Source organism: Aphis gossypii, unplaced genomic scaffold (genome assembly GCF_020184175.1).
Source record: "Aphis gossypii isolate Hap1 unplaced genomic scaffold, ASM2018417v2 Contig00201, whole genome shotgun sequence".
In the NCBI taxonomy this organism is placed as follows: domain Eukaryota; kingdom Metazoa; phylum Arthropoda; class Insecta; order Hemiptera; family Aphididae; genus Aphis; species Aphis gossypii.
Genome location: NW_026083025.1, coordinates 152,760 through 180,507, shown reverse-complemented (window position 1 = coordinate 180,507; position 27,748 = coordinate 152,760). Strand labels below are relative to the sequence as shown.

The window sequence follows — 27,748 nt, the reverse complement described above, 5'->3', positions numbered from 1 at the left end:
ATTCAACGTATTGATCTTAATTATTACGTAGAAGAAAAAATACATTTTAGGTATTTGTTGTACCAATAAAGTACCAAATTATAGTGAAACGCGTATAGTAATTGATGTTTTTCTTTTATGTGCCATGACACTGTAACAAATTGCTAGCAAATGGGCTAATGGACAAATTCACCCATCGAATTAACCTGATGAAATAATATGATGGATCGCCTTGTGTACTCGGAACTCAACAGTCCTCGTGTCTGTCTCATTTATAAATAATTAATAATTTGTGTATTGTAAGTAATTGGTTGATTGTCCTGTTTAGCGTAGGCCATCGTAGTATGATTATGTACATGCGTATACACGCCAAATTGCGTACATAGACGGTACATACTTAAACTGCACAGTCCCTCTGAACTTATACAAACACTTATGCACCGACTGCATTGCAGCGAGTATGTGCAATTATCACCGGGTCTAGGCAAACTATTAAACGCTACACACAAACTCGTGCGCGCCACTCGATATAGTATTATAAGTATTATATTATAGAATGTATGGCATTATTACTGTATATGACTGCATGTATATAATATTATACATACCTACTACTTACAACTAAATAATAATATTATACTACTTTCATTTTTTTCTTCTCGCACTGGTCGCCACCGCCACCGCTCGCTTTGCCCTCACATTCACCGTGTACATCGCACGCGTCCAACCACCGATCCGATCGCACAGTACAGTTGCTCGCCCGCGTCCGGCAGATCAGTCAGACAAATTTTTTTCCTATACGCGCTCGCTCGCACGCCCGCACACACGTTGTTCTCGTATGCTTATATACAAAATATAAGTACGAAATACGCGTATATAATAAGCGCCGGCACCGCTGCTGCTGTTGGGACGTCGTATAATATCTGTCGCGTGTGTGCGTGTGTGAGTGTGAGTGTATACTGTACACGTACATTAGGTACGTGAGTGTGTGCACAAAGATAACAATCGCACAATATTAGTAATAATATTATAACTGTAATAATTCAAAGTCGTAGTTTAACATACAGCTGCAACGCTGCTAGCAAAGCGGTGCAATCCGCAGTCGTCGTCCATAACAGGGTTCGGCGCGACCAGTAAAGCACGGGGTAGACCGGGCCAAACGCGGTCGTCGCGACTGCAAGTGGCAGCAGAGTTACGCCGGAAAACAAGAACGATCGGCTGACAAAAGGTATATTTTATCGTTATTATTATTATTATTATCATCATCACCATACATACATAATATACATTGTAAGACGATTAATGACATTTTGACGCATCAGCCGATGAGAGTACATAGGTATAGAGCAATATAGAGCAATTCATGGTGTTTCAATTGTTATACCTGTCGGCTACACGCCACCGTAAAAGTGCATAAAGTACACACATGTATAAGTGCCATTGATTATTTTTATTTCTATACGTGTAAATAGTCAAAATACTAAATAGTCAGTCGTAGAGTAAATGTATAGTATTTATCATTTAAAATCAACGAATCGGAGGATACAATGCATTTTTATTGCGTTTTTCGTTACGTGTTCGACCGAATACATACAATAAAAAATTTAACATGCTTACATGCTAATAAGATCCGAAATCCGCGATAATTATCGCTCTCTCAACGCGCGTGATTTATTTCCCGACCATACTTCCTGTTTGTCCGTTAGTAATTTTTTTAAATTTTACGATAATATTAATACATAATATAGGTAAGTTTTAAATAAGGTATAGATGAGATGCAGCTGTAAAACCTGTTTAATTACAAGTAAAAGTCTTAGCAATAAATACTGTCGTGTATAACTATGGGCGCGCGAATAATATAACAACTCGTCGAACGAGATACAGTACCTACGTAATAAAAAACACTATACGCATGCACACGTGTATAAGACGACCACACGCATAATAAACACGTCGTGGCGCGAAACTATTTTTTTTTTTTTATTATTCGGCGTTACGTGATTCTAATTAAGAATTCGACCCGATGTATACCCGATACATACGTAAAAATGGCTTTCGGTGACGTTTACTCTCTCCCAGTCTTAACGACTAAAAATCTTAATTTAATAAATAATTCTTAAACCTCCCGTCATCAGTTTATCTGATCTATATAACAATATAACATATCAGACATGATTTAACTTATATATATATATATATATATATATATTGTTATTTATAATCAAATATTTACAATCTGTAGAAAATATACAATGAGTACAATAAGTAAATTTGATTGCTGGAATCTGGCAATATTTCAAAATGATATTTTATTGTAATTTTAAATATCTTTTGAAGAAATCGTTATAAATTATAAATGTGATCAAATGCTTGGTCTTGACCATTTTCGAGTTACTTAAGGCCAGTTTGAAAATTAAAAACATGTATTTGTTTGTCGAATTAAAATTAGTTAAATGTCATATGATAATTCGTAGTATGATGTAATATGTTATAATAAACTATTATGTAAATATGTAAAAAATAAAAAATAAAAAGAACGGAAACTTGTTGCCGAGATCCAGGCAGTTTTTTTTTTGTCTGTGCATTATTACACTATGGTTATGCACACATATGACGGTATTCAGCTGACACATTGGGTGTCCGGTTTTTGATTTTTCGTCTTTCACTTTTTATATATTTTTTTATAACCATCATCGCCGTTTTTCCAATGCCAAATCATGACGCGTTTGTATTTATTCATTCTGTATATTTATGATTTTGTTATTTTTTATTAGTCATTCCACCGTTCCATTGCTCGTCGCTGTCGACCGCAGTTGCATAATTTCTCTTCTGCAAAAATTACATATAACGTGTGCAGTAATCGTAATAGTATCGTATATTTATTATCATTATTTAATAACCGGACAACGGGACCAGTACCGTTCGCCGAATACGCTCACTCTCGGAGTAGGTTGCCGCCGTTGTTGGAACATTAAAATGATGAATACTCGTATACGTAGGTAGGTACACTACCTATACGTTATTATAATGCTGACGACGACTTTCACCGCTCCGACTGCCACGGCCCGCGACGTTTCACTCTTTTATTTTAAACACACGCTATTATAACACACATTACATATTAATATTTTTTATTATTTCCTGGCTGTAGTGGGTGGTCAAAGGGGGTATTATGGGGGATGTAATTCACTGACATCGCATGTCCACACGGTTCCTGTGTATTGTTTGTTTTCACTCAACTGTACTGTGTACAATACAAACGTTATTTTATCAAAAATGTGTACATAAGATTTCAAGAAGAAATACTCGATATTATATAGTAATTACTCGCTTAAATAATTTGGTACTCTTACACCGGCAATGGTAGGTCACTAAATAGTAAATTCCATGTCCCGCAGAGAACTTAACTATATGTCCCGCCGTAATTGCGGCGTCACGTGGGTCGATAATAAGTAATCATGTTAGTATGATACATCGTGTTAGTGTTTTTTCATTATTCTATTATTATTTCTAGATCTTATGACCGTTTTCTACGACATTTACTGCAAGTACAAACGCTAATCTAAGTTAAATTTAAATTGTTTACAATGAATACGAAAAATCCTATATCGTCGACCAATAAACAATTTCTTTGAGAAATGTATTAAATAAATCGCCTATTCGCGTCCTGTTGAACGGAGCTAATAACAACTGATTTTACTTTGCAATCATTGTGTGGACAAAAAACAAAAAAAATACAATTATACTTTTTCAACTTTCTACTCTTCTTTTTTTAAAAATATAATTATTATAACTAACATTTCTTTAGGTATCATTCGCAGTACTAATTTTTTTTTTTAATTTCTCAAATAATTTAATTCGGAGATGCAAATAACGTTATCTACTGAAATACTGATAACTGATATTGTGCGTAATATTATAGTGGATACCATACGGTACACGCGTATATTGGTGCCTGCCGAATATAGGTGCGTATACTGTATATTATGTCTGCTAATCGACGGTAATGATTTCCGCGTGTCAAAAATACTGAGACGATCGGATACAAGCGCCGTGAGCGTAGGAGAGAGGGAGAGGGACCTAGAGAGACCGGAAGGACGCGTCGTAGAATGTTTATAATAATATGATATTACGGCACGATAATAACGTCGAGCGGGTGTGTAGTAGATAGGAGGGAAACGACACGATGACGAGAGTGAAAACCGGACAACCGCAGTGACTTCATTTTGCCGCCGGCACCATCAGTGACTACCTGTATAATAATATTATCATTGCCGCGTTTGTTGTTGTTTCGCGTATAGTTCACGTAATTTCACGCGACTGCGGCGACGAAATACGTATAAAACACGGTTACCCATTATTCGAGAACGGATGCGCCAGTGTTCGCCGTTGCTGAACAACACTCATCTGCTGGCGAAACGCGAATAATAAACGCCGGACACGACGATGTAACTGAGCAGCGTATTTACGGTGATCGCGGTCGTTTCGTTCGATCTTTTTAAGTAGGATTCTCACTACGCCGCGTCGTTTACAGTTGTAAAATTATATTAAAATTGCATCGGTAACTTGTCACTGACATCTGTTTAACCTATTAAATACCATACGGAACACAACGCCGATGCCGTGTAGTGTGGACTCGGTTTTACGTAATTTTTTTCCGACGCGGTACGACGGTCGGCCCACTGCAACAGTGATGCGATGCTGCCCGTACCAGTGGCGTAATTTGGTCATGTGTGTAGGATGTACATTTTTCCTATAACACCCTCCCCCAAAAAAAAAAAAATTCAGTGCAATAAATGTCGCACGGAAACAAATGGAAACATCCAAATCCCCATCCTCTCGTAATTATGCCACTGGCCAATACTTAATCGACGCTAGCTCTGTTAGCGAATGTCGTCGATGTACATCGAGAGAATGTGATTATACTTAGATAGATGATATAACCGCGTATACTTAAACTTTACACTGTTTTGATCTGTCGATTTGATTATATTTGTATATCAAAATCGAATTCTCCATATCTAAGTTAGCATTATAGTTTAACTACAATATTTGATAATTTAGAGTGGACAACCTAACGTCATAACCTTTTTTTTTATTGTCCAATAAAAAGTTTTAGCGTCTTATGTCTTCTTATACACCTGCCTATACTTAGGTGCATTATTAAAATGTATAATGTAGTACTTATCACCCATACTATTGTCACTTATTTGATAGACAATATTTTGTAATACTCATATAGAATTATTTCGAAAAGATTATCATCTTCGAATTTGGTAACTAAAACTCTGATGCTTTATACTTAGGTACATTGCTTGTAGCATTATTATTAATTATAGGTATTTAGTATTCTCGATAACATTTTTTTAGCGTACTTTAAGTTCATTTCTATTTAGTCTTTTGAACCGATTTATAATTTTTGATCACTGTTTACTTAAAGGCAGTAACCTATCATTAAAACCATCGATACCCGCTTATGCATACCAATATAAAATTATATATTGTATAATTATTATAACCGAAGTACTAAAATAACGCAAGTTCATAATATTATTTGCAAATAGTATAAACCTATTTGTTATTTAACTATTTAATGGAGTTCGATCTTAAAATATCTTTATCTAGTACAAATTTATGTATAATTAAATTGACTATGAATTGGTTAAAAACTAATAAAACTTCTATAAACAAAACATAATTAAATATAAACTCTGAATCCCTTTAAAATTTGAAATGTTACCTAATAATATTGAACTCAAAAATTAATTTAAGAAGGCAATACAATATATTGTCAATTATATTAATTGACTTATTTGATACGATTTCTGAAACCAAATTTAAATTCGTTACGAAATTTACAAGAAAACGATTTTCTTAAATTGTTAAGGTTATATTATTCACTTTACCTATATCTATAATGTTTCTGTCTTGTTAACGCTTACAATAGCAAATCTTATGTTTAGAATAAACCTTCAACGTATTCTGTAAATTTTAATATTAAAATACGCACGTTTGTAAAATATTGATTACATAATATGAAGGTGATGCTAAAGTGATAAATACTATTAAATAATAAAATTAATTAATGAATAATTAGTTTAGCTATTAATAGAAGTTCGTTGATATATGTTAATGTTATGTTCAAATTGCCTCTCTATTTTACATCACAGTTACGCACACATATTAATTAGCACTTTTTTAGCACACATCACACAATAGGTACGTACGTATCTATGCAGAATGTAGGTACTTAGTAAATTGCCTATACTCTTTATAAAACGGTTGGTATCGAATCCCGTTAACGAAAATATGATGCAACAGTGCATTGATCAAAAACAATTTAAGTGCTAAATAGAATATAATACCTACTTTTTATTAGTATTTAGTAATGCAGTATAATGTAATTAAACTACTTAGTCCTATTCATATAGGTATTAAAAAAAAAAAATTATTGTTTAATATTTTCAGTTCTTTTGGCTGCTGCTTTCGAGTCCTTCGTCGGCACATAATATGCTATATATTTAATTTTTTTTATTAGTTTTTTGCATTTTCTTGCAATATGACTGTAGGCTGTAGCCGTTACAATTAAAGCATCGACGTGTGACCTCTTTTTGTTGTCTACGGGTTTGCTGGTTTATTGTCGTGATAATGAAGTGATAAAAATTGTGAGTTTGTTTGTAGAAAATAATATTTGTAACTGTTGAACCAATTTTGAAAATTTTTTCACAATTTGAAAGCTAGGAAAGCTAGTTACATTATTTCTGAGTTACATAAGCTATATTAATTGATCGTGATTAATAATATATTTTTATTGTAAAATAACAATATTTGATTTTTTTTTTCATCCGTGTTTCTAATTTTAGTTATTATTAGAAATTAGTATACTAATAAATTAATAAATATTTTTGTAACAGTACAAAAACTTTTCGTTATTTTTGATTTACGCTACTAAAACTTCACGGGTTGTTGGTTTTTGGTTCAGAATGAAAAGGAAACAAATAATTATAATAATAATTTTAAAAAAATGCTGCTATTAAATGGTCAAAAAAAACCAACGCTGGGGGACAGCTATGTAACGTTGATATGTCGGAAATATTATCTATACACCAAATCAGTAAACCAAAAGTATTATTTATCCTCACGTGTTACGCTTAACATTAGCATTAGGTAACCAAATTTAACATGGATGCATTTTATAAGAGCAAAGAAGTTCACGGGGATAGCTAGTAAATTTAATAAAATAAATTAATAACAATCTGAATAGCTTTGTTATTTATTATAATTTATGATGATAGAATTCAGAACATTATAAAAAGTTATAACAATTTTAGAACTTTAAACTTAAACCAGTCGATATGATTTTAAGTTTTCAACTAGAATGGTATTTTTAAACCGTAATCCTTTCTTTCGTGGTGATCAATGCTCCCTTTATTGGAGACTTGTGTATATACAGAGTGTAGGTAACGGAAAAAACTAACAAATCAACTAAATTATTAAACTTGTTTTAATCAATATTTGTTTAGAGCTACTCGTATTATAAATGATTTTTTTTTTTTTACATTTTCTTTATAAAAAGTTGTCACATAGTTATGAATCAGTTATGACAGTAGGCAGTCGGGTTTTTTTTCTTATATCCTGTACAGCGTACACTATATAATATAGAAAATGGTAGAAAACGAAGTTGGCCACGTGTCTTAATACAACAATTGCAACACAATGATATAAAACATACTCGGACATATAAGTACCTAATCGTAATAACAGTAAGCGGTGCAACGACCCGGGCACCAACGGTGTATGTACGTACACGATTTATATTATACTTATTTTAGTATAATAATATAATATAGTGCATTATATTATTAAAAGTATAACGAGTGCGAGAGAAAAAAAACTACGGTGATTGTAGTGTACCTTGGCCAACGATCTAGATCCACGTATCGTATCGTATCCAACTGCCACCTACTCCAAACACAGCACAAATACACGTAATGATATTATATTTATATAAATACAAATAATATATATAATAAATGTGTATCGTATGTCTGTACGGTGCAACGTAAAGTATATATATCATAATAATATTAATACAACATAACGCGTTTTTAGCGAACGGGAAATGCCGCCTTTTACCGCCCCCGGCGAAACCAGCTCATAAACCGCCACCGCACCGTCGCCGTACACGTTAAATTCATCCGCGTGCGGATTAGCGCCGCGAACGGATTATAAAATGAGTTACGACACTCGGTCCGTTAATGATTATGATTTTTTTCCCTCGTCCGTTCCTCGCTGCAGACGGATCGCGGTGGTGACCGCACGGACTTTCCAAATATTATCCGTTTTATTCATTCTTTGCAAAACGCGTGTTCGTTATTGATTTATTATAAAGTATCATTGTATCACTGGTTTTTCAAGCACCGTCATAATGTAAAAAACTGTGGTTTTGTAGAAAACATTCTACCCATATTTTGTACCCGGCTCAAGGTAATAAGTCAACGGACGCTGTTCTGGAAAAACGCATCGAAACACCTAACAATAATTATTATCGTTTTAAAATTTACTTACTGTTGAATTCCCGTGGATTTCTCAATGTTTATTTTCATCAGAATCATTGTCATCAGATGTTCATTGAGACGTTGTCTCATCGACTATTGCTGGCTCATAAATAACAAACACATATTGACGCACATTGAATACAACCTATAATAAACTTATTTTAGAACTATGTCATAGCTTTTATGAAAATGAAAAATAACATTTCGGAACGTATTTCATTTTAATCCTTTCATAGACAATCATTTTAACAACCATCTAATGCATATAAAATATAGCTAAACATTTAGAAAATTGAATTTTTAGAAGTATACTTAATGTTACCAAACCCGTTACGAGATGCTTTAAACAATGTTGTGATTTTTCATATTAAATTCTGTGCTGAGTAAGTGCATTAAATACATGTATTTTTAAATAGTGTATAATATGTTACAGTTAAAATGTTGAATCAGATAGTTTATGAAATGCCTAGGTAATTTATGAAATAACTAGAACATGTAGGTAATGGATAGAATTTATACTTTAACTAGTCATTTTATACATCATCTGTCATCACTTCATTAATGTGTCAAATTTTACAAACTATGATCACCGTTCACTGACGACGTTGGGTGGTCTGTGCGCTTATCTTTCGTCTTATCAAATAAAAAATTCATTAAAATTCATATTAAAAAATATAAATTACCGCTCGACCGCCAGTAGGCAATATTTATGCATGTTTACCGTATTATAAGATTATCGTTTAGTAATAGTTTTATAGTCATACGTGTTCGCTGTGGTGTTTGTAGGGAAAATAAGTTTTATGTTGCTCTAAATATATAATGCCGTGCGTGTACAAATAAATAATTAATTCAATTAAAAATAAGTGTAACAATATAATATATATTTTAAATTTAAATGTATTCTATATTTTAACAAAAAAACAAACTAAAATTTTATAGAATAACTAGATAGTCTATAAAATAAGTACCTAGTTAAAGTATATTATTTCATATATAAACTATTAATATGTCATGACTACCTAGTTAATTCATAAAAGAACGGAATTCAATGCATTAGCTGTTACATATTAATTATAGTTTTAATTCTTAGTTACGCAACTAGCAATGGTATAATGGGCAATGAATGACTAGCGAGTTACTTTGAATTGGTATTTAAAAAATATAATACAAATAAATTGTAATTTACATTTATCTTAGAATGTCGTTTAAATTGCCTATACTAAACTCCTTATAAATGTCACAATATTACTCTTTATAACAGTCGACTAATTTGTTTGAAACTCAGGTTTTATTAAATATATGACAATGTATACTGCAGTTCGAACTTCGAATTTCTCCGTAGATTTCACACGACATAGTCGTGAGTGGTTACAAATATGTACAGCATCCGTTGCAGCAGTTGAATACGATATGGATAATGTAGTAAAACGTGGTGGCTGCGGTCGAAAGACTTATTTTAAGAAATAAGAATGTAATATTATTATGCACATACCGTATCTTAAACATTTATAATATGATGTGCACAATCCGTAAATAACGCATATAAATAATAAGTAGGTTATTTCTATTATGATCTTATATCCGTACGACGGTCGTATTACTGAATAAAATATATAATATACACTACTCGTATACATATTATGTACCATTAACCAGTAACCATAGAGAAATATTACAGGGCTATAATACTAAGAAGAGTAAACAAAACCTTTACTTTTTTAACTATTCTCAAAATATTTTCTCGTAATACATGTACGGTGTATGAATACATTATAAATTATGATATTATGTTTAAAACTTTAAAAACTTATAAATATTTTGTTTTGAAAAAAAAATAACTTGAAAATTCTTTTAGTTTTACATAGAATGGTTCATAACTAAAGTAATATTTATATATTTAAGTATATATAAACCTAAAACTATGACAGGGATGATAATTTTTGAGTTGTATACATAACCAATTAATTATTATTATTAATTGTATGTAAGTGGTAACCTAAGAAAGTAGATTCATGGTTACGTTTAACTACTTATTTCTACTATTTAATACATGTAATATCAAAGGTATTTATATCTAATTAGTAATTGGTGATTAAAATCTTGTATGTATCACCACTAACCACATACCTATGATATAAAAAAAAATTATAAAGATAATATATATATATATAGAGAAATATTAACAGTAAATTGCATGAAAATTTAAGTGAAAAAAAACCGGTTTCAGCTAATACTAACTACCTATATTTTTATTTTTTTGTTTCGTCATACCGAAATTTTTTTTTAATGCGATCCACATTTTTTGCGCAACAACTCGGAGAAATGTATTATATTTTCAGATTTTATAACGAAATATCAAATATTAATACGGAGCCAATGATTGTGTAAAACATACAACATAGTGGACCGCCTTGGTTAACACGCGCTAGATGCGCATACGATTAATATGTACAGCTGCGGGTTGTACCTATGTGTTTGTCGCGAGTGAAAGTGCACGAGTACTTCACCCTCGGGGGCGTTATTGCGGGCGTTTCCGCGGCAGTTTGCGAAAAAGTCTAACTCGTTACGACATTTTTCGTTTTGTTTCGCCCTCGTAAAAATCTCGTAAAAAAGTAATTCATTCGACCAATGCATATATTTTATCAATATGGTATACACACAAGCAGCTGTTATTATGTTAGTCGTCGTCAGTTAACGACCACGCCCGTTCAATAGTTCAATACTTCGCAGACCGCGAGACCGCAACGTCGCCGTGCTTTCCAATGTTATAATGGTAGTTATTAAAACCAATAACGGCTTTTCGTTATTATTATCCGTTTAACCTCTGCGGGTAGAAATAAGTACCTAAAGGTAATCATAAATTGCGTGCTCGACTTGGAGATAGAAGCCCCGATGAGGTGGTGCCGTGTTAAGACAGTACGTGGGGAAATGTATATAGGCAGTCGTCACTATAGTCATCGATGAACAAATATTGAAGTATCCATTTCATATTTTATGATTATTGCACACGAAAAACGTTAATTAATTTTCTGCAAAGCATCATGCGGTTATGATAGGAAAACACTTCGTCGGGCACGGTATTAACGTGGGTATGCAGATACGCAAGTGTCTGTTTTGTTATAACGCGTTATTCAGAAATCGGGTCACCGGTTCACATTACGGCAATACCTACGTCGTTCGTGTATATAATTTTTTTTTTTTTTTATTATGTTTTATTATTATTATACAATGATTAGTGCGCGCATTGCGGCGGTGTACACACCTCGACGATTCGGGTTAACGAGCAAATAATAATATTATTACAATATATTTTAATAACATTATTCGTTACTTTTATTATAATAATGTATTATAAGTTAGGTATAACACATTATTATTCCCCGTTGTAGGTAATGAGTGCAATCGCCTAGTAAACCGTCCGAATTGTTCGATTGAAATCGCGGTTGGATCGATGGCGGAGTGTGTACACGTACCTATACTATGTAGGATACGAATAAACGATTGATTTGCATTACTAATGAGAAAAGTGTTGTATCTTGTTTAGTTTATTACCGTATACCCGCAGGCGGAGGTTATGTGAATTATAATACTGTGGCTGGTAAACTATCTTTATCGCACCACAGCGCTTATACGTGGATGTAAACACGCATCTACAATTTCGCGGCTTTAACCAAACAATAATATCTATCATATTATCTATTCGATTAAAAGGACTAATTTTTATTAATAAAAACTCGCGTCTATATCATATTAAGTTTTAATTTAAACGTTGAATTTTTAAACACATTTGTTATTGTTATTATTATTTTTTTTAACGTAATAATGTAACATCGAATAATTCAATATAGGTACACAGTATCATATATACACATTACATCATACATGGTGTATTATGTATATTCCCTTCTGTTCACAATACAATTTTGGTTATTCTATTTTAAACATGATGTGAAAAATATGAATAATTTTTACCAAGTTGTTTTGTGTATATCACACCAGTAAGAAATTCGTTCACCTTAATCGGTGTAGGTAAAACAAAAAATGCACACATTTTATATAGTTCACTATCTCGGTGCGAGATTATTTTATGCCGGTTTGTACCAATGAATTTTAGTAGATTTATAGGTTATTATAGGTGATAACTTAGTGTTTTGTCATATTTTTATTATTTCTTGTCAATTTATCTCGCTGCATGTTTTAAACAAATGTCTATTGTATATGTCTTTTGTATATTGAATTATAACATAATATTATTATTATTATTATTATTATTTAAGTCCCGGGAAAAAAGCTCCTTACTAACAAAAATACAATACTCAACAATTATACTCTAATTATTGGTATTATTTATTATCTATTTTAGCATTATTTATTTTCGTGCAATCATACATACATAACATCATATTTATTTATATTATTTGAATCCAAATAATAATTACACACACATATTTGCATAACATATTCAATAGTTCTTAATATTAATTAGGTATATTTCTATTATACCCAATCTTTTTAAGTAGAAACTTGTGTTAAAATTATGGAGTTCACAATTAGCTTACAATATAAATTGTAAAGTAGATGTTAAAAATTATAAAGCAAAATGTTCTTTAAGTATATAAATTCACGCAATAAAATTAGTAAAATTAAAATCTAATTCAATACCTAGTATTGTTTTCCAATGTTGTGACTTACTACCATCAGAAAATCTATTATACTAATTTCATTATTTTTAACGGATTTCTTCCAAGGCTGTTTTTTTTTATATATATATATAAAGATGAATAATACTTGACACAACCATCAATATGTCGTCATAGTATTAAATAATATCGAACGTCTTTTTCTATACCTGTCGGTTTTATCTGTTTCGCAGATCTTGGGGCCAATCATCATTGTAAGCTGCTGTCGTCGACGATACAACGACATATATTATCGTATTGTTCAAATACCCAAGATCAATCGAAATGATACCACCATCGACTTCGATGACATCGGTCAGACGGTGTTCCGTCCTGACCGCCACTCTACTGCTGTTGTTAGCGGTAGCCGCCACTTTGCCATCCAGCGCCCGGTCGTCCGCCATACGTCCAGCGTCATCTGCCATATCCACCGACACCGCAGCCGCTGATTCCCCGTTAGTGCCAAGCAACTGGCACGGGGCTTCGGACGTTCCTGCTGACGTACCGACGTCGGCCGCCGGAAGGACTGTGGTTGTCAGAAAAAAAAGGACGTTGCTCAAACTCAAGCCGCTCATCGTGTTGCCAGTGAAGGTGGCGCTGGGCACTGGCGCCAAGCTGGTGGCCGGGGCCAAGCTCGGAGCCAAGGCGGTCGGGGTAGGCTCGAAAGCACTGGGCGTCAGTCTAGTTGGACTGAAAGCCGTCCATAAGGTTGCTAAAGTGACGGTGAAGGCGGCCACCGCGTTGGGCGTTAAGGCGGTTCTGCTCAACTTTTTGTTTCAGGTACAATATTACTCATCCATGATTATGAATGCGTCGAGTCGGCGGCGTAGCTAGTGGTAATTTTAACTTGAATCATCAAAGTACACTGCAACGTCGACCGAAACTATAATTTTTATAGTAGTAAAAGAATTTAACATTTCAATGTTCCACATAAAATTATCTGTTATGTAACGTACAAGATTGCAGTGTAAAAATCATGGTGTTTGTATATCTTTTTACCTGTCTTGAAGACAATTTCTAGCTACGTTGTCTTTGCAACATGCATAGACCTGGCCCACACTAATCATTCGCATATTTTTTCCTTATCGTAATTGTAATAAATTCTGATGGCATCGTTTTATTTGTTTTTTACGCGTATGTAGAAAATCAATCAGGTGATTGACTTTAAGACTCGTTTACTGAGCAATCTTGATCAGCGCAACCGGCAGCAGAATGCACAATTCCTGTCACCAGTGTTGACCCAATCCTCTTCGTCTGCGAAATCAGGATCGATCGGAAACAAGGTAAGTTCGCAGTGATTCACGATTTAAATTGTATTTAATATTAAAATGAGTATAGAAATGAAAAAGGTGTATAATATGCAAATGTATAATATAATAATGCTGCTTATACGTAGATAGTGAACAGAAAACAAGTGAATGTATGTAAAGTGATATTATCGTATTGAATTAATTATAGTATTGTGTAATGTATATAGACTATCAAAGTGGTATACCGTCTGTATAATTTATTGTGGTAGAGAATGGAAAGGATAAAGAAGCAATTGAAGTATCTCAACATTTTTGTGGAGGGTTATACTGAAATATAAATTGTAAAGTACCTATGATGTGTAGTGATTATCGTATAATATTTTAAATTCAGTTAATAAATAAAATTAGTAAATAATATTTTGTATGCGAAACCTTGGTTGTTGAAGTTGAAACGATGAGCAGTCATCCGATGTACACACGTAATATAAAGAAAGAGGAAAAGGTTGTTAATATTCATATACCATTAGTTAGGTTAGGTTAACCTACAGACATGGTTTGTAATCTATAAATTACTATATATAAATAGATAACTATATAGCTTAAAGTTATTATACACCATTTTATGTACCTACTGCACGAATTTCACACTATTTTATACTCACATATAGTAAATATAATATACATACAGTGGATTATCAATAATTTTGGAATTACAACGAAAAAAATCATAACTATTTTTTTTTTCAAAAAATTAATTTTATAAAAATTTAATTTGAACATAAAACATTAAACAGTATAACGTTGATGTATTAATAATTGTATTTAAATTAACTTTTTAAATCAGCTGTTTTTAAACACGCAGATAAATGAAAAACAAAATCATACTAAATTGGGTTTATTTCGTCATATATTAATATATTATACACCTATAATTTCATACATAAAATAAGGCAATCATTTCAGAATCGTACCGTATTGTAGTTTATTATTAAATTAAATATTTTACTATGTTAGACATACAAGCCTAATTATCGGTAATTCACTGTATACGTATGTAAAAAACGAATAACCAAGCGCACTTGTACAATTACATTAACCTCTTACACTTGTTCACTATATTTTAACAATCACCACTGGCACCAACACCAATTACACTAAATAACCCACCCACAACTATACTCGCCCTCGCTTTCTTTGTCTAAACATATCATTTAAAGAAAATTTGTACAGGTAATATAATAATATTATATAATAGTTATGTTTATTATAATATAAATTTAGTATGTTTAATGAACGCGATACACCTATTAAAATTAATAATCATAGAAATACATAGGCTATAATAATATAATAGCTACAAATTGTATTATATTATACAATGACGATTAAATTGAAAAATATTATGTAACTTGACGTATGGGTTTATGACAACGCGGTGTGGTACAAATACTGAAATACTACTATATATCATATTCTCATATTCATATTTATATTATTACTTACGATGACGATGACGACGACGGTAAGTGATGGTGACGACGATGACGAAATTTGTATTTGATAAATAATGTGACTTTTATAATTCACATGTACGTGTACAAATATATACGATTATACCTGCAGAATGATGACGAGAAGAAAATTGTACAACAAAAATTAAAAAATAAAATAAAATTATCTACAGAAACCGACAACAACAACAAAAACAAACGTCGGTGACAATTAAATTTTTTCTAGATACCTACTAAAAACATAGAATAGTTTTGACGGATGGCTACAACAGAAATTAAAAACACATTTACATTACAAAATGACGAGTTATGTATAATCGGATCATGTCAGTAATAATTGATTCTCGATAGACATCATTTACTACATAACGTGTAAAAATCGGGTAATGCATTCGAAATAAAGTATTACAAATACTTAAGTACCTACCTACCTATGCATAAGTACAAAATATGTTGGTATAAAACACGTTTTAAACATTTCAGTTTTTCCAGTTGATACTGTAACGCATTTCACTCTACCAACATTTAATACATTTTTGAACTAGCCCATAGGGTATTAATGCAAGAGTAACGTACCTAAACGTTAAAGTTTTATATAGGTACCTATTGAAAAATCTACATTATTTCCTTGTTACTGAAATACAACATAAATTGACAATAATGACGACGATTTTTTTTTTAAATGCACTTTCGAACAACGGTGTGCGTGTGTCTACTTTGTGTATGATTACGCGCCCGTGTAGACATTTTAGTGTGTGTGTGTGTGTGGTGTGTGTGTGTGTGTGGTATGTGTGTGTGTTGCAAAGGGCGTACAATATAATGTAGTTTTGTGTACGATAGTAGTTGTAATAATATTAATATTGTAACAAATTCAGTGCTCGGGAATTTAGAAAATAGTAACTGATCCGTGTGACCATACGGTAGAAACTGATGATTTATATATTTTATTCTCATATGACAGCAAACCATAATGGATAATAATTAATAATATCGTACGTCCGAAAGGGACAAAAGTTTGAATACATTGTATAACATCGCATTCACCAGTTAATCGTAACTAATAATATCAGTAATTTATACTGTGGGTTTCTATTCACATTCCGACTATAGTCTATAGATAAATATCTTATTAATTACACTATAACCGTCTTGTCTATAATCAAATTATATTCAGATTATAAAATAGCCGACACAATTCCCCTTTATTTTCTTTTATACCCTTACAGAATAATCGACATCGACAGTAATTCAAAATCAAATAAATCCGTGACTTCTACCGTTGTATTATTATTTATCTACTACCAAACGTAACGTTTTACATGTACTCAACATTCGAATACAATATAACCGGCGCGCACAAACAAATTAAATAATATTATCAATAGTAGGTACTGTGAAAGGACTAAAGCAATTTGCGTCATATGCTTATGTTGCTGTAACTGTAGTCGAATTCGGGCACTGAATTGTTTATTAATAATATATTATTATATAATAAAATAATATGATATTACAATGAATAACATCGAACGACGAACGTGTGTGTGTGTATGCGTGCGTGTATGTGTGTTTAGGACAATGCCACATTCAACGGTGTTGCCGCCTCAGCTTCAGTCGACACTTTCGTCGCTGCACCAGACTTCGTGGTCGCTGCTGATGCACCGGGATTTGTCACAAACTCGCCACCGACAGCCTTTGTCCCCGGATCGGATCTGATCGCTTCGCCACCTCCACCGTCACAGCAGGACTTTGCGGGAGCACCACCGAACTTTGCCGGAACCCCAGCAAATTTTGAGGGTACTTCATCGAGCTTTGCCGGCGCTCCTCCTGGATTTCCAGCCTTCCAGCCAAGTTTCGCCGCCGAACCGTCGAGCTTTGCTGCGACAAACGATGATGGATCACCATCGTCGGAGACTTCATTCTAAAAATATGCGTCCTCTCGTCGTCGTCATATCGTCGTTTCCTCAATCGCATCGACACTTGCCAGCCACACCGCCATAATATATTCCATAATCGTCATTTATACATATTATCCATCATTATATGTCTAAGTATAATCATAAATCATAACATATAGTAATAATAGTTGTTGAAAAGTATAGGCAAGTAGTACAAACGGTCGGGTCGTGTTTTTTGACCAACTCACCTATAAGATCAGAATTATAACAACCGTTCGACTGTACCTATGTATAAAACGAAATTTTAGACATAGGCTAAAACCACAAGTATAAACTACCAGTCTTCGTTATTCTTTGACACAATGATTCGTATAATTAAAAAAGAAAAAGATTCGTTTGATTTTGCAGTCCTGATCGATTATTTTATAACATTTAATTCAAGGTACGGATTAAACTGTGAATAGCACGTTTATTAGCTATCACTATATGACTATATGTGTTATAAAATGTCATGTATGACATTAAAACGAGTATACTCGTACGTGATATTGTATAACCAATTTAAATTAAATTATTATTAACGTATTTTTATAGTTATATTATAAATAAATTATTTGATAATACAGCCACATAAGCTCGAGTGTAACCGATAATCAAAATTTAGTTTTAATATGTAAAATTATGCAATATTTATAAACGCATATACATTATTATATTAACACAACTCTGTAATGCATGTCAGTAAATTTACCGTAATTGTACGTTTTATAAATTATAAATTCAAGAGTTACAGTGCATTATATAGTACTCAGTACACTTAATAAATAATAATTTGACTACATATACGAGTATATAACTACGTAAGCATCTAATAATATTCGTGTATTTTATTTATTATATATTATAATATATACCACAGAGGGATCGGCAATTATTCCATTTTACTTTCATATTATACTAAATACTTAGGTACGTTAATAATTAATAGGTTGTAATTTTTTTTGTTGCGAAATCCATCAATGTTATGTGCAATCACTTGTCTCTTCTTCATCGCGTCGTTTTCATAATTTTCATAATTTTAACCATGCATGTCGACTGCAGATTTTTTAACAGTCCTTTCATCACACCAATAACCATTATTATTATTATTAACTATTATTAAACCACATTATCATTAGTACTATTTTCGATTTTCATTCATCATAATTATCATTATCATTAGTCAATAACCATTTTATCAGTCAATCATTGTCATCTTATATGTAACATCATTAATTCATCATAAATGAATGTTAAATAAAAATTACATATTGTATTACATAATAGTTGGTCTCGTAGCCTTACTAAGTTAGTGTCATTTATATAGGTTTTAGTAAATTTTAGTAGTTAAAGTAAATACAACTGTTAGTATATTATTTATTACTGTAGTTGTAGAGTGCTTATTTTTTTTTTCAAAAGTAGATACTTCAACTCCATCAACTATATTTATATAATATTATAGAACGTTAAAATAAATAAGCTTGTTTCCGATTATTAGACAATAGTATATTATTGTTGAAAACAATGAGATGTATTGTAACATTTGCGAACAAGCCTTATCGTACTGTATGCTGTGTCATTTTTTTGATACGATATTAATATATTATTATTATTTTCGGTGTAAATATTTATTTATCATTTTTTATTGATATTTTATCTGTGGCTTGGAATGTAAGTATTTTTAAAGGGTCTAATGACATTTTTAAAATTATTATTGGTAATGTTCAATTTAAGGATTCAGTCTAATTTTTTTTCAACATTATACACAATTATATTAAGTACCACTATAGGATTTATTTTTTCTGAAATTTAAAAAAATTAATAAGTATTCTAGAACATCGTAATAAAATAAATCAACGATAATTGAAACTCAATTGCTATTAAATGTCACTAAATTTTCGTGGTTATATTTATAGAACGATACGTTAAATCCGATAATCAAAGTAACTTCTTCTGTTTCTTATAAAAATTAACAAATGAAACTCATCATAAACTGTAAATGAATATTATATTGATATATAACTCTTTCGCTCTAAGCATATGCCATTCATATTGATATCGACTAGAAAGTATATCGTTGATATTAATATTGTTATTATTATTATAGCTTTTGTATGTAGGTATAAAAGGTACATAGTTGTAAACTTAAAAGTCATATAGGGTGGGTGTTTAAGTTATATTTACTAATAGCTTATAAAAATAGAAAAAAATCATAATCTTTACTATTTTATAGTCAATAATATATTACACTACTACAATACGTCTATATTGTAGTAAACGTATACAATCGTAGAGGATATTTTAACATTGACTATAGTATAGTCTATAAGCCTTCGCCTATAGACATATATTATTCCGGATACTCTCGTACACAACGCTACAGTGAATAACAATTTCAAACTGAGGACATGTTAGTTCTTAATTTTTTATTAAAATTCTTCAGTATATTTCTTACATTTTGATCACCAATTCTCCAGTTATGTATATTTAATATTTAGATATATTAAAATGAAGACTAAGTATAAATTTTTTTAATTTATCATTATTTAATACTTATATAATTCAATAATTCACCCTTGAGCCCTTGTTTAATCTGTCTGTATATAATATACGTAAAGATTACCCCATTTTAACATTAAGGTGAAGTAATTAAATATAATAGTCGATTATTCAAAATTACATTATTATATAATATTTTATGTGTATACTTATATTATTATATTTGTGGTGATATTCGTATATTATTATTGTAATATTCGTTAATGTATTTAATAAATAAAAATAAATATATTACTGTTTTAATGTAATTTGTATTATTGTATTAATGGTCAAGACGCTGTTAACATCTACTTATTAATTTTTATAATACCCACACGATATCTTAGTTAATTTTACCATCTGCCAATCTCATCGTATTCTACGTCTATGTATATCATGGATAGAAATAATATTTCAGCTGAACACAAGTCATGTTGCAGTTATCATATAATATGATATTAATCTTCTACTTGGTTCACTATAACAATTGTTTAAAATGGATAATGGCGTACCGTTACACTTAAAATATTTTATTATTGACTGTAAGTGTTCATGAAGAATTCTAAGGAGATCGGTAGGTATAGGTAGGTGTCAAAGTTTTTTTAAAAAAAAAAATTCAATTTGGAATGAAAAAAATAAAATGGACGTGTAGCATCATTGGAACCTATTTATTAGGGGTAATCAATTAATTACATTTTATTACGGTGCAGATAATTTGAAAAAAAATGTTTGTAGAAAATATTTAAATACCTATTAATATTAGGTAATAATGTATATTTACTTTTGTGTTAAAAATACATTTTTAGTTACTTAATAAAATTATTTAATATAATATAATTTATAGTAGTAATAATATAATTTTATACTTAAAGGTTTAATGGAAAAATTAAATTTCGTATACTCTTTTCAGTTTTTTGAAATTTGATACTCTTCAAGTAAGTCTTATGTATAGAGTATTTTCAAGATGAAGATCAGTTAAAATTAAACGAAATTTATTCTTTAAAATCTTTAAATGCATCATAAAAAAAATACATTAAATATCTATTACGTGCGGAGAACTATCATAAAAAAAATATTTTTGGTGGTCTATTTATTTTTGCTCCGCGAGATTCTTATTGCTGACCCATGATATCTTTGTTTCGGCATTTGAATAACGTATATTAAAACATAATACTGTTAAATAATAATTGCTTTCATAGTTTATATGTTTAAGTGTCATTAAAAAAATACAATAAAATTCAAGTTTAAAACATTTCACATTAAAAAAAAAAAACCAAATACTTTTATTGAATTTAACAAACTGATTGTACCTAATATATAATATATAGGATATAGGTCATCACGTTACAAATTTTTCAATTTTTTGGATCTAGTTGATAATTTTTATAATTCGTATATTGCTATCAAAACATGATTTCATTAATATTATACCGATTAAATATATGAATATTAAATTATGATTGAATGTCATATTATTAAACTTATTTAAATATTTTATAACACTGTGGGACATTACATTGCAGGAAGACGATGACTTTCTGGCATCAGTACCAGGCACCAACGACCAACAAGTTTTAGCCCAAGAACAGACAAAATCTTCTGCCATAGCACCTGCAGCTGTTGCGCCACTGGAAGACGATAGTGAGGTGACATTTGATGCCAACAAAGTCACTCTCCAGGTCCCAGACAGACTATTCGGTCCTAGTTTCACAGCCGTTAACGGTATATCACAAGCCATCGGCAACGTTATACAGGTTATTATGCACATTTACTATGCAGTGATTATTATATAATCATAACATAATTACATAATTTGAATTTAATTTCTAGTTACTTACATTTTATTTAAGTTTTAAATAAGGTTGATTAGACAATTAAATTTCATAGATAAGTTCAATAAAAACATGTAATAACTTAATGAGAAATCAAACGTATATAATAGTGTACAAGATGTATAATATTTTTTTAAAAATCTTATAGTTTTCGACTGACACATTAAAAAAAAATAATACTATACTAATTTTGAACAATTTTGAACACTCTTAGTTCGAACTACAAGACCATCTCTTCTTAAACTTTAAACATTAATTGATTTATCGTAGATTCGATAAAATATATTTTTAAGTAATTTAAGTGATTCTACTTAATTCTTTTTTTAATCAGTAAAATTTAATTTTATGATAGATATTTTATTATACAGTTATACCAAATTTTGATTTAAACTTCTATATATATATAAAAAATAAAGAAATAAAATAGTCGTTTAGGCACAACCATGATTTGCGTTATAATGATTAAACATTAAATTTATATAATTCATAACAGTCAAAATCCTAACTATGGTAGTATTTTATATTTAAAGTAACCGGATATAAAAAATAAAAATTAAACTAGTAATTATAATACGTTAATACGTATATACGTTCATTAGGTGATAAAAACAAAAAATATTTTACTGGCACAAATCTGTGATGAATTTTATCATGTATAACGTTTTTGCCAGTTTACCAATTTGTATAAAAAAATGTTAAGTTAATCAAATTTTGAATTATAGCAGTTAAGTTAGGTTCCAAAGGTACGGTATATTAACACACACTGCAAAAATTAGAAACGTGTAATTTTTTCATAAGATGTAATGTTTGGTAAACATTACGCTTTTCGTTGTGTGACGAAATCTTTGTTTGATTTGAAAACCCATTTCATTTTTATACGTCTAACGTTTTGGAAAATAATATATATATATATTTGCATTTATGAGTATCCTAACCTATAGCAGTCTTTATCAAGATTAGTTACATACGTGGACTTTAATTTATGGTCATACTCTAGGAGCCTTACATGTAATGAAATTTAGGTTTGTTAATTGAAAGTACCTAACTATTTCATAAGGGGTTCATTTATGGGCTTATAAAAATAATTTTTCGCTTATAAATAACTTATTGAGTAATTTAGATCAATAATAATATATTTAGAATTTGATACCTACCTACTATTTAGGTATATACGCGAACGTTCAGTTTAAAAGTACCGTCTTAGAACTTATTGAAACTCCACGATATTAGCATAACTTTACACTGATTGCGTTGCTCGTATGTTTTCTCTTTCTTACATTTTACATACCTAGTGAATTTATTTATGTTTACTCTTAACGTAAATTTTCTGTTATGCGTTTGTAAGACAGAGACAATTGTGCCAACACATACAGGACACGTTATCCTTTAAACTATATTGTCCTCGGGGTTATTTTTAGAAACAAAATCATCTTTTATTCAGTTTACAGTATTATAATATTTATTATGCATAATTTTATTACCACTATCGTTTTCGTTTTCATCACACAGAACGCAGCAGGCAGACTGGCCCGGCTCGTGGATGCCATCAAGGCGGCCATTTGGCGCAAAGCGGCCGGCGTTTCAGCCATCAGCAATTCGAGTGGTGGAGGAGGTTCATCAGGCTCGTCGATGGCCAACAGAGGATCTCGAGATGCATCGGCCGACCTACAGAACGACGACGGACTGGACTTAGATCCGCTGGACGAGGCCGCGTCTGCGCCGTCTGCGTCGCCCACAAAAATCAATACGACCGACTTAGGCGCAAGTGCCACTAGCAACAAGTGATGTTCACGCGGTGACGTTCTAAAACAGTTGTTTGTATATTAGCCGTTTCTCTGTCGGCACCACAACATTTTAATGTTATTGATAACGAAAAATAATATTATTATATTATCATCGTCCATTCGAGAGTCGATACGATGTATAGATTGTATGTATATTATACACTGTGGCGGTCAGTAAACGGTTGATATCACTATTTTTAAAAAACTGGTTCAATTACTATGATTATTAATATAATGTAATAAATTACTAACTATGATATCGATTTTTAGTTACGCTTTATCACTATTTATAACTTCCGTCTTATATATCGCACGATAATCGAGTATCATCGATTCATAGGTACTTAGTTCATACTACCATCGTTATACATTATAACAAACACACACAACTTTTACCCGAAATATTTTCAAAACTAAATTTCATACCTACTATTGATATTATCTATTACGAGATATTGATATTAAGTATAATTATTATAATTATTAATTATAAAGTATTTATATTATGATCTTTCATGATTATTCTGAAGATCTATATCAAATATTTTTTATGATAACTTATTGAAGAATAATTAATAATAGTTTGTTTATTTACGATGAAAACCAATTGCTTCCCCCCATACACACGAGAATGTTGTATAAAATATTATATTTATTGATCGGACCGTATTTTTTAAACCAATTTAGGATTTCACACTTTTTTGTACGGCTTTCGATGAATGACATTTGAAATAATTATTACTCTGTACATTTGTATAATATACCTAAATGTATTGAAATAGTTTATGTATTTTAATATTATAAAAAAAATGTACGAAATAGACCTGAATGTAGCTTAAATTCTATAATTACTCGTAAAGTTATTTATAAACGGGGCTATATTATACTGTTGTAAATAATTTATATTTATGTATATTAAAAGTATATCATACATGTTTTATTATTTTTAACGATAATCAAAACTAAACGAGAAAGATGTAGTATTACCTTAGGTGTATTCGGGGTAGTTAGGTATGTACTATTATCGCCATGTGACGTACACTACTAATATAATAATATTAAATATAAAGGTATATGTACTTAAGTATTGTAGTATAAAATATTAAATTATAAGCGTAGTTGTAAACATATTTTATCGGCTACCTATAACAATGTATACCGTCAACGTTTGTTGATGCACATCTCATACTGCACTGTACTGTTCTGCATATTGTATTTTTATGTTATAATATTTTACTGTTGTGTAGCTATATTACAAATTTTTGGGATGTGATAAACTGTATCCATAAATTAGTTAGTATATTTTTTTATATATAGTGTTTATCTGTACCTTCTGTTTGTGTGCAAAAAATATACATTATATTAATCAATTGCCAATTTTATTGTTGTTTATAGTAGTATTGTACCTTTAATATTATTTGATCGAATGAATGTTATACTTTTCCCATGTTTCCATTAAATGTGCGGGGAACTCGAAATTTGTTAATGTAGAACAGCTGTAGAATTTGATAAATTGAAAGCAAATCAGACAATTTTTTTTTTTTAAAACAGTTGGTACAATATATTTTTATTCCTATGTATTTATTATAATATGTAATAAAAAAATATTCATGTATTTTTTTAAAAAGAGATGTGTATGTATTAACAAAAATTAATTAGAAAATTATTTAAAAATATATTTATTATTGTTTGAGTTTTACTGTTGATCGCAGCAACCGTGAATCGTTCTATTTTATTTAAAACGTTAAAAAGTTCATTATTATCCTCTGGTTTGTTTTCGATAAATCGCCTCAATTTATTATAATGTATCTGTATTTGTGTAATAAGAATGGGAATCAATATATTCTTAATCATCTTCTTTATCTGATGATTGAGTAAATCTTACAGATGACAAAATGTTTGAATCTGTCATTTGAGAAATATCCGCACACTTCCAAGTCGTTGTCCATGTTGGTATATAGTAATCGAAAAGAATATTGAACTATACACTTAGTAGCAGGCGTGGGTTTTATCACTCACCAAGGGGAGGGCTAATAGAGGTTCAAGAATTTAGTTAGTTGTTTTTTAAATCTATATAAAATTTAAAATTACAGATTATATTTTTGAGTCATTTTTTTTCACAATAGTGATAAATTTTGAATAGTCACATTATTGGTATCAATTTTAATCTGAAACCGTTTAAAAAATATAGAGATACAAATTAACAACAAAAATTAGCTATTTATTTATTCTAAATTTCTTTTTTTAACTTTTGAAAACCGTGCAATGATGTTATCTGTTGATACTTCTTTTTCCTTATGAAGATGAAGTAAATAATAGATTATTTTATATTTACCTTCATTTTTAACTCTGGTCTATTTGGCAATCCATAATTCAAGTTCAAAAGTAAAATATTGCTTTTCTATGTGTAAATATGAGTATTCTTTATCAACAATTTCTGCAATATAATTTATATCATCCGACTTGATATCAACAACACTTTTAGGTATAAGAAGTAATAATTTATAAACAGTTAAATTTTTTTTACTTAAAAATCTGTATTTTAGATCATCAAGTACATGATCATATAGAGAATTATTAACAGAAATTCTAAAGTATTCTTCAATAGAAACAGATAAAGTATTTGGCTGTGTATTTGATACTTAGTAATGCGTGGTAACTTAAGTTCCACATCTAATTTTCCCATCAGTTTTTTACTTTCTTCAAATATTGTTTTGAAATATATATCACTGTTTGACCGCCTATTTACCATAACGTTTATATTATCTTTAAAGCAATCTTCAGCAAAATTTAAATCATTTTGGATACCTTGAAGTAGTTTAGTTGCAGGTGCTGTTAAGCAAAGTCAATCTGATAGTGTAAACAATGATATCATAATTTGACATGTAGTTAATGAATTTAAAAATGAATATGCTTTCACTGACGAATCATTATCTTGCCACTCGGTTATAAGGTTCAGAGATTTAATGATATATTGTAGAGAATTCTTAAATATTAAAATGCTATCATGTCTTTTAATCCATCTGGTTTCACATAGACTCATTAAATATTTTTCTTTACCAAATACTTTTTTTAGAACAAAATTTCTTTTGGCTGACCTATTAAAAAATTATACAGTTTCTTTAATAATACCAATAGAGTTTTTAATTGACATGGCACTAGATGACTTAGAAATTGATAAATTTAAACAATGATTAGAACATGGGCTATAGACCGCATTTGGAGCTGCGCTAAAATCGAGCAACCATCGGTAGCAATTCCAACACAGTGTTCTAAGTTTAAATTAAAATTTTTTAGAATATTAATTACTGTTTTTCCAAGTACATCACCAGTGAGTTTAGGTTCAATAAGAGTGTTTTCATCATTTTCTGTAGATTCTTCATTGTCATTGATAATATATAATATATTGTCTGTGCCTCATGGTTTGATTTTTGATTATTATAAAAGTATGTGTGGCAGTTTATGAATGAAACAAAGTCTTATTTTATTTTTCCATCAAAAATATATCTTAAAACTAGTATCATTTGAAATGAATGTGATACATCTGTAGTTTTAGCAATATAATACTATAAAACTTATTAGATTTAATATCTGTTAATATTTTATAAATAATTTCTTCTTTACAACATTCTATTATTTCTTCTTGAATTGTATTACTTATATAAGTAGCTTTAGCATGATCA

General features: G+C 30.4%; 1 protein-coding gene across 3 annotated transcripts; it reads left to right on the top strand.

Annotated features, from left to right (window-relative positions):
* The first annotated feature begins 675 nt into the window (after positions 1-675).
* Positions 676-25,442, top strand: LOC114129215 (uncharacterized). Of its 3 annotated transcripts, none has more exons than XM_027993873.2 (5): positions 678-1,207; positions 13,411-13,996; positions 14,359-14,499; positions 21,973-22,203; positions 23,791-25,442. In XM_027993873.2, exons 2-5 carry the CDS (start codon positions 13,502-13,504, stop codon positions 24,064-24,066), a joined length of 1,143 nt encoding a protein of 380 aa, XP_027849674.2. In that variant the 5' UTR covers positions 678-1,207; positions 13,411-13,501; the 3' UTR covers positions 24,067-25,442. The 3 variants fall into 3 exon arrangements, with proteins under 3 accessions (XP_027849675.2, XP_027849674.2, XP_050064403.1); XM_050208446.1 differs by lacking the exon at positions 678-1,207 and adding an exon at positions 8,785-8,920; XM_027993874.2 differs by lacking the exons at positions 21,973-22,203; positions 23,791-25,442 and adding an exon at positions 17,549-19,786 and having other exon boundaries at positions 676-1,207.
* Positions 25,443-27,748: the final 2,306 nt, after the last annotated feature.

Bases quoted from the DNA above. Each gene is read 5' to 3' on its own strand.
- LOC114129215 (XM_027993873.2), top strand. From the start codon at position 13,502: ATGATACCACCATCGACTTCGATGACATCGGTCAGACGGTGTTCCGTC. The intron at 14,500-21,972 runs GTAAGTTCGCAG...ATTACATTGCAG, and splicing joins CAGGATCGATCGGAAACAAG to GAAGACGATGACTTTCTGGC. The intron at 22,204-23,790 runs GTTATTATGCAC...TTCATCACACAG, and splicing joins CCATCGGCAACGTTATACAG to AACGCAGCAGGCAGACTGGC.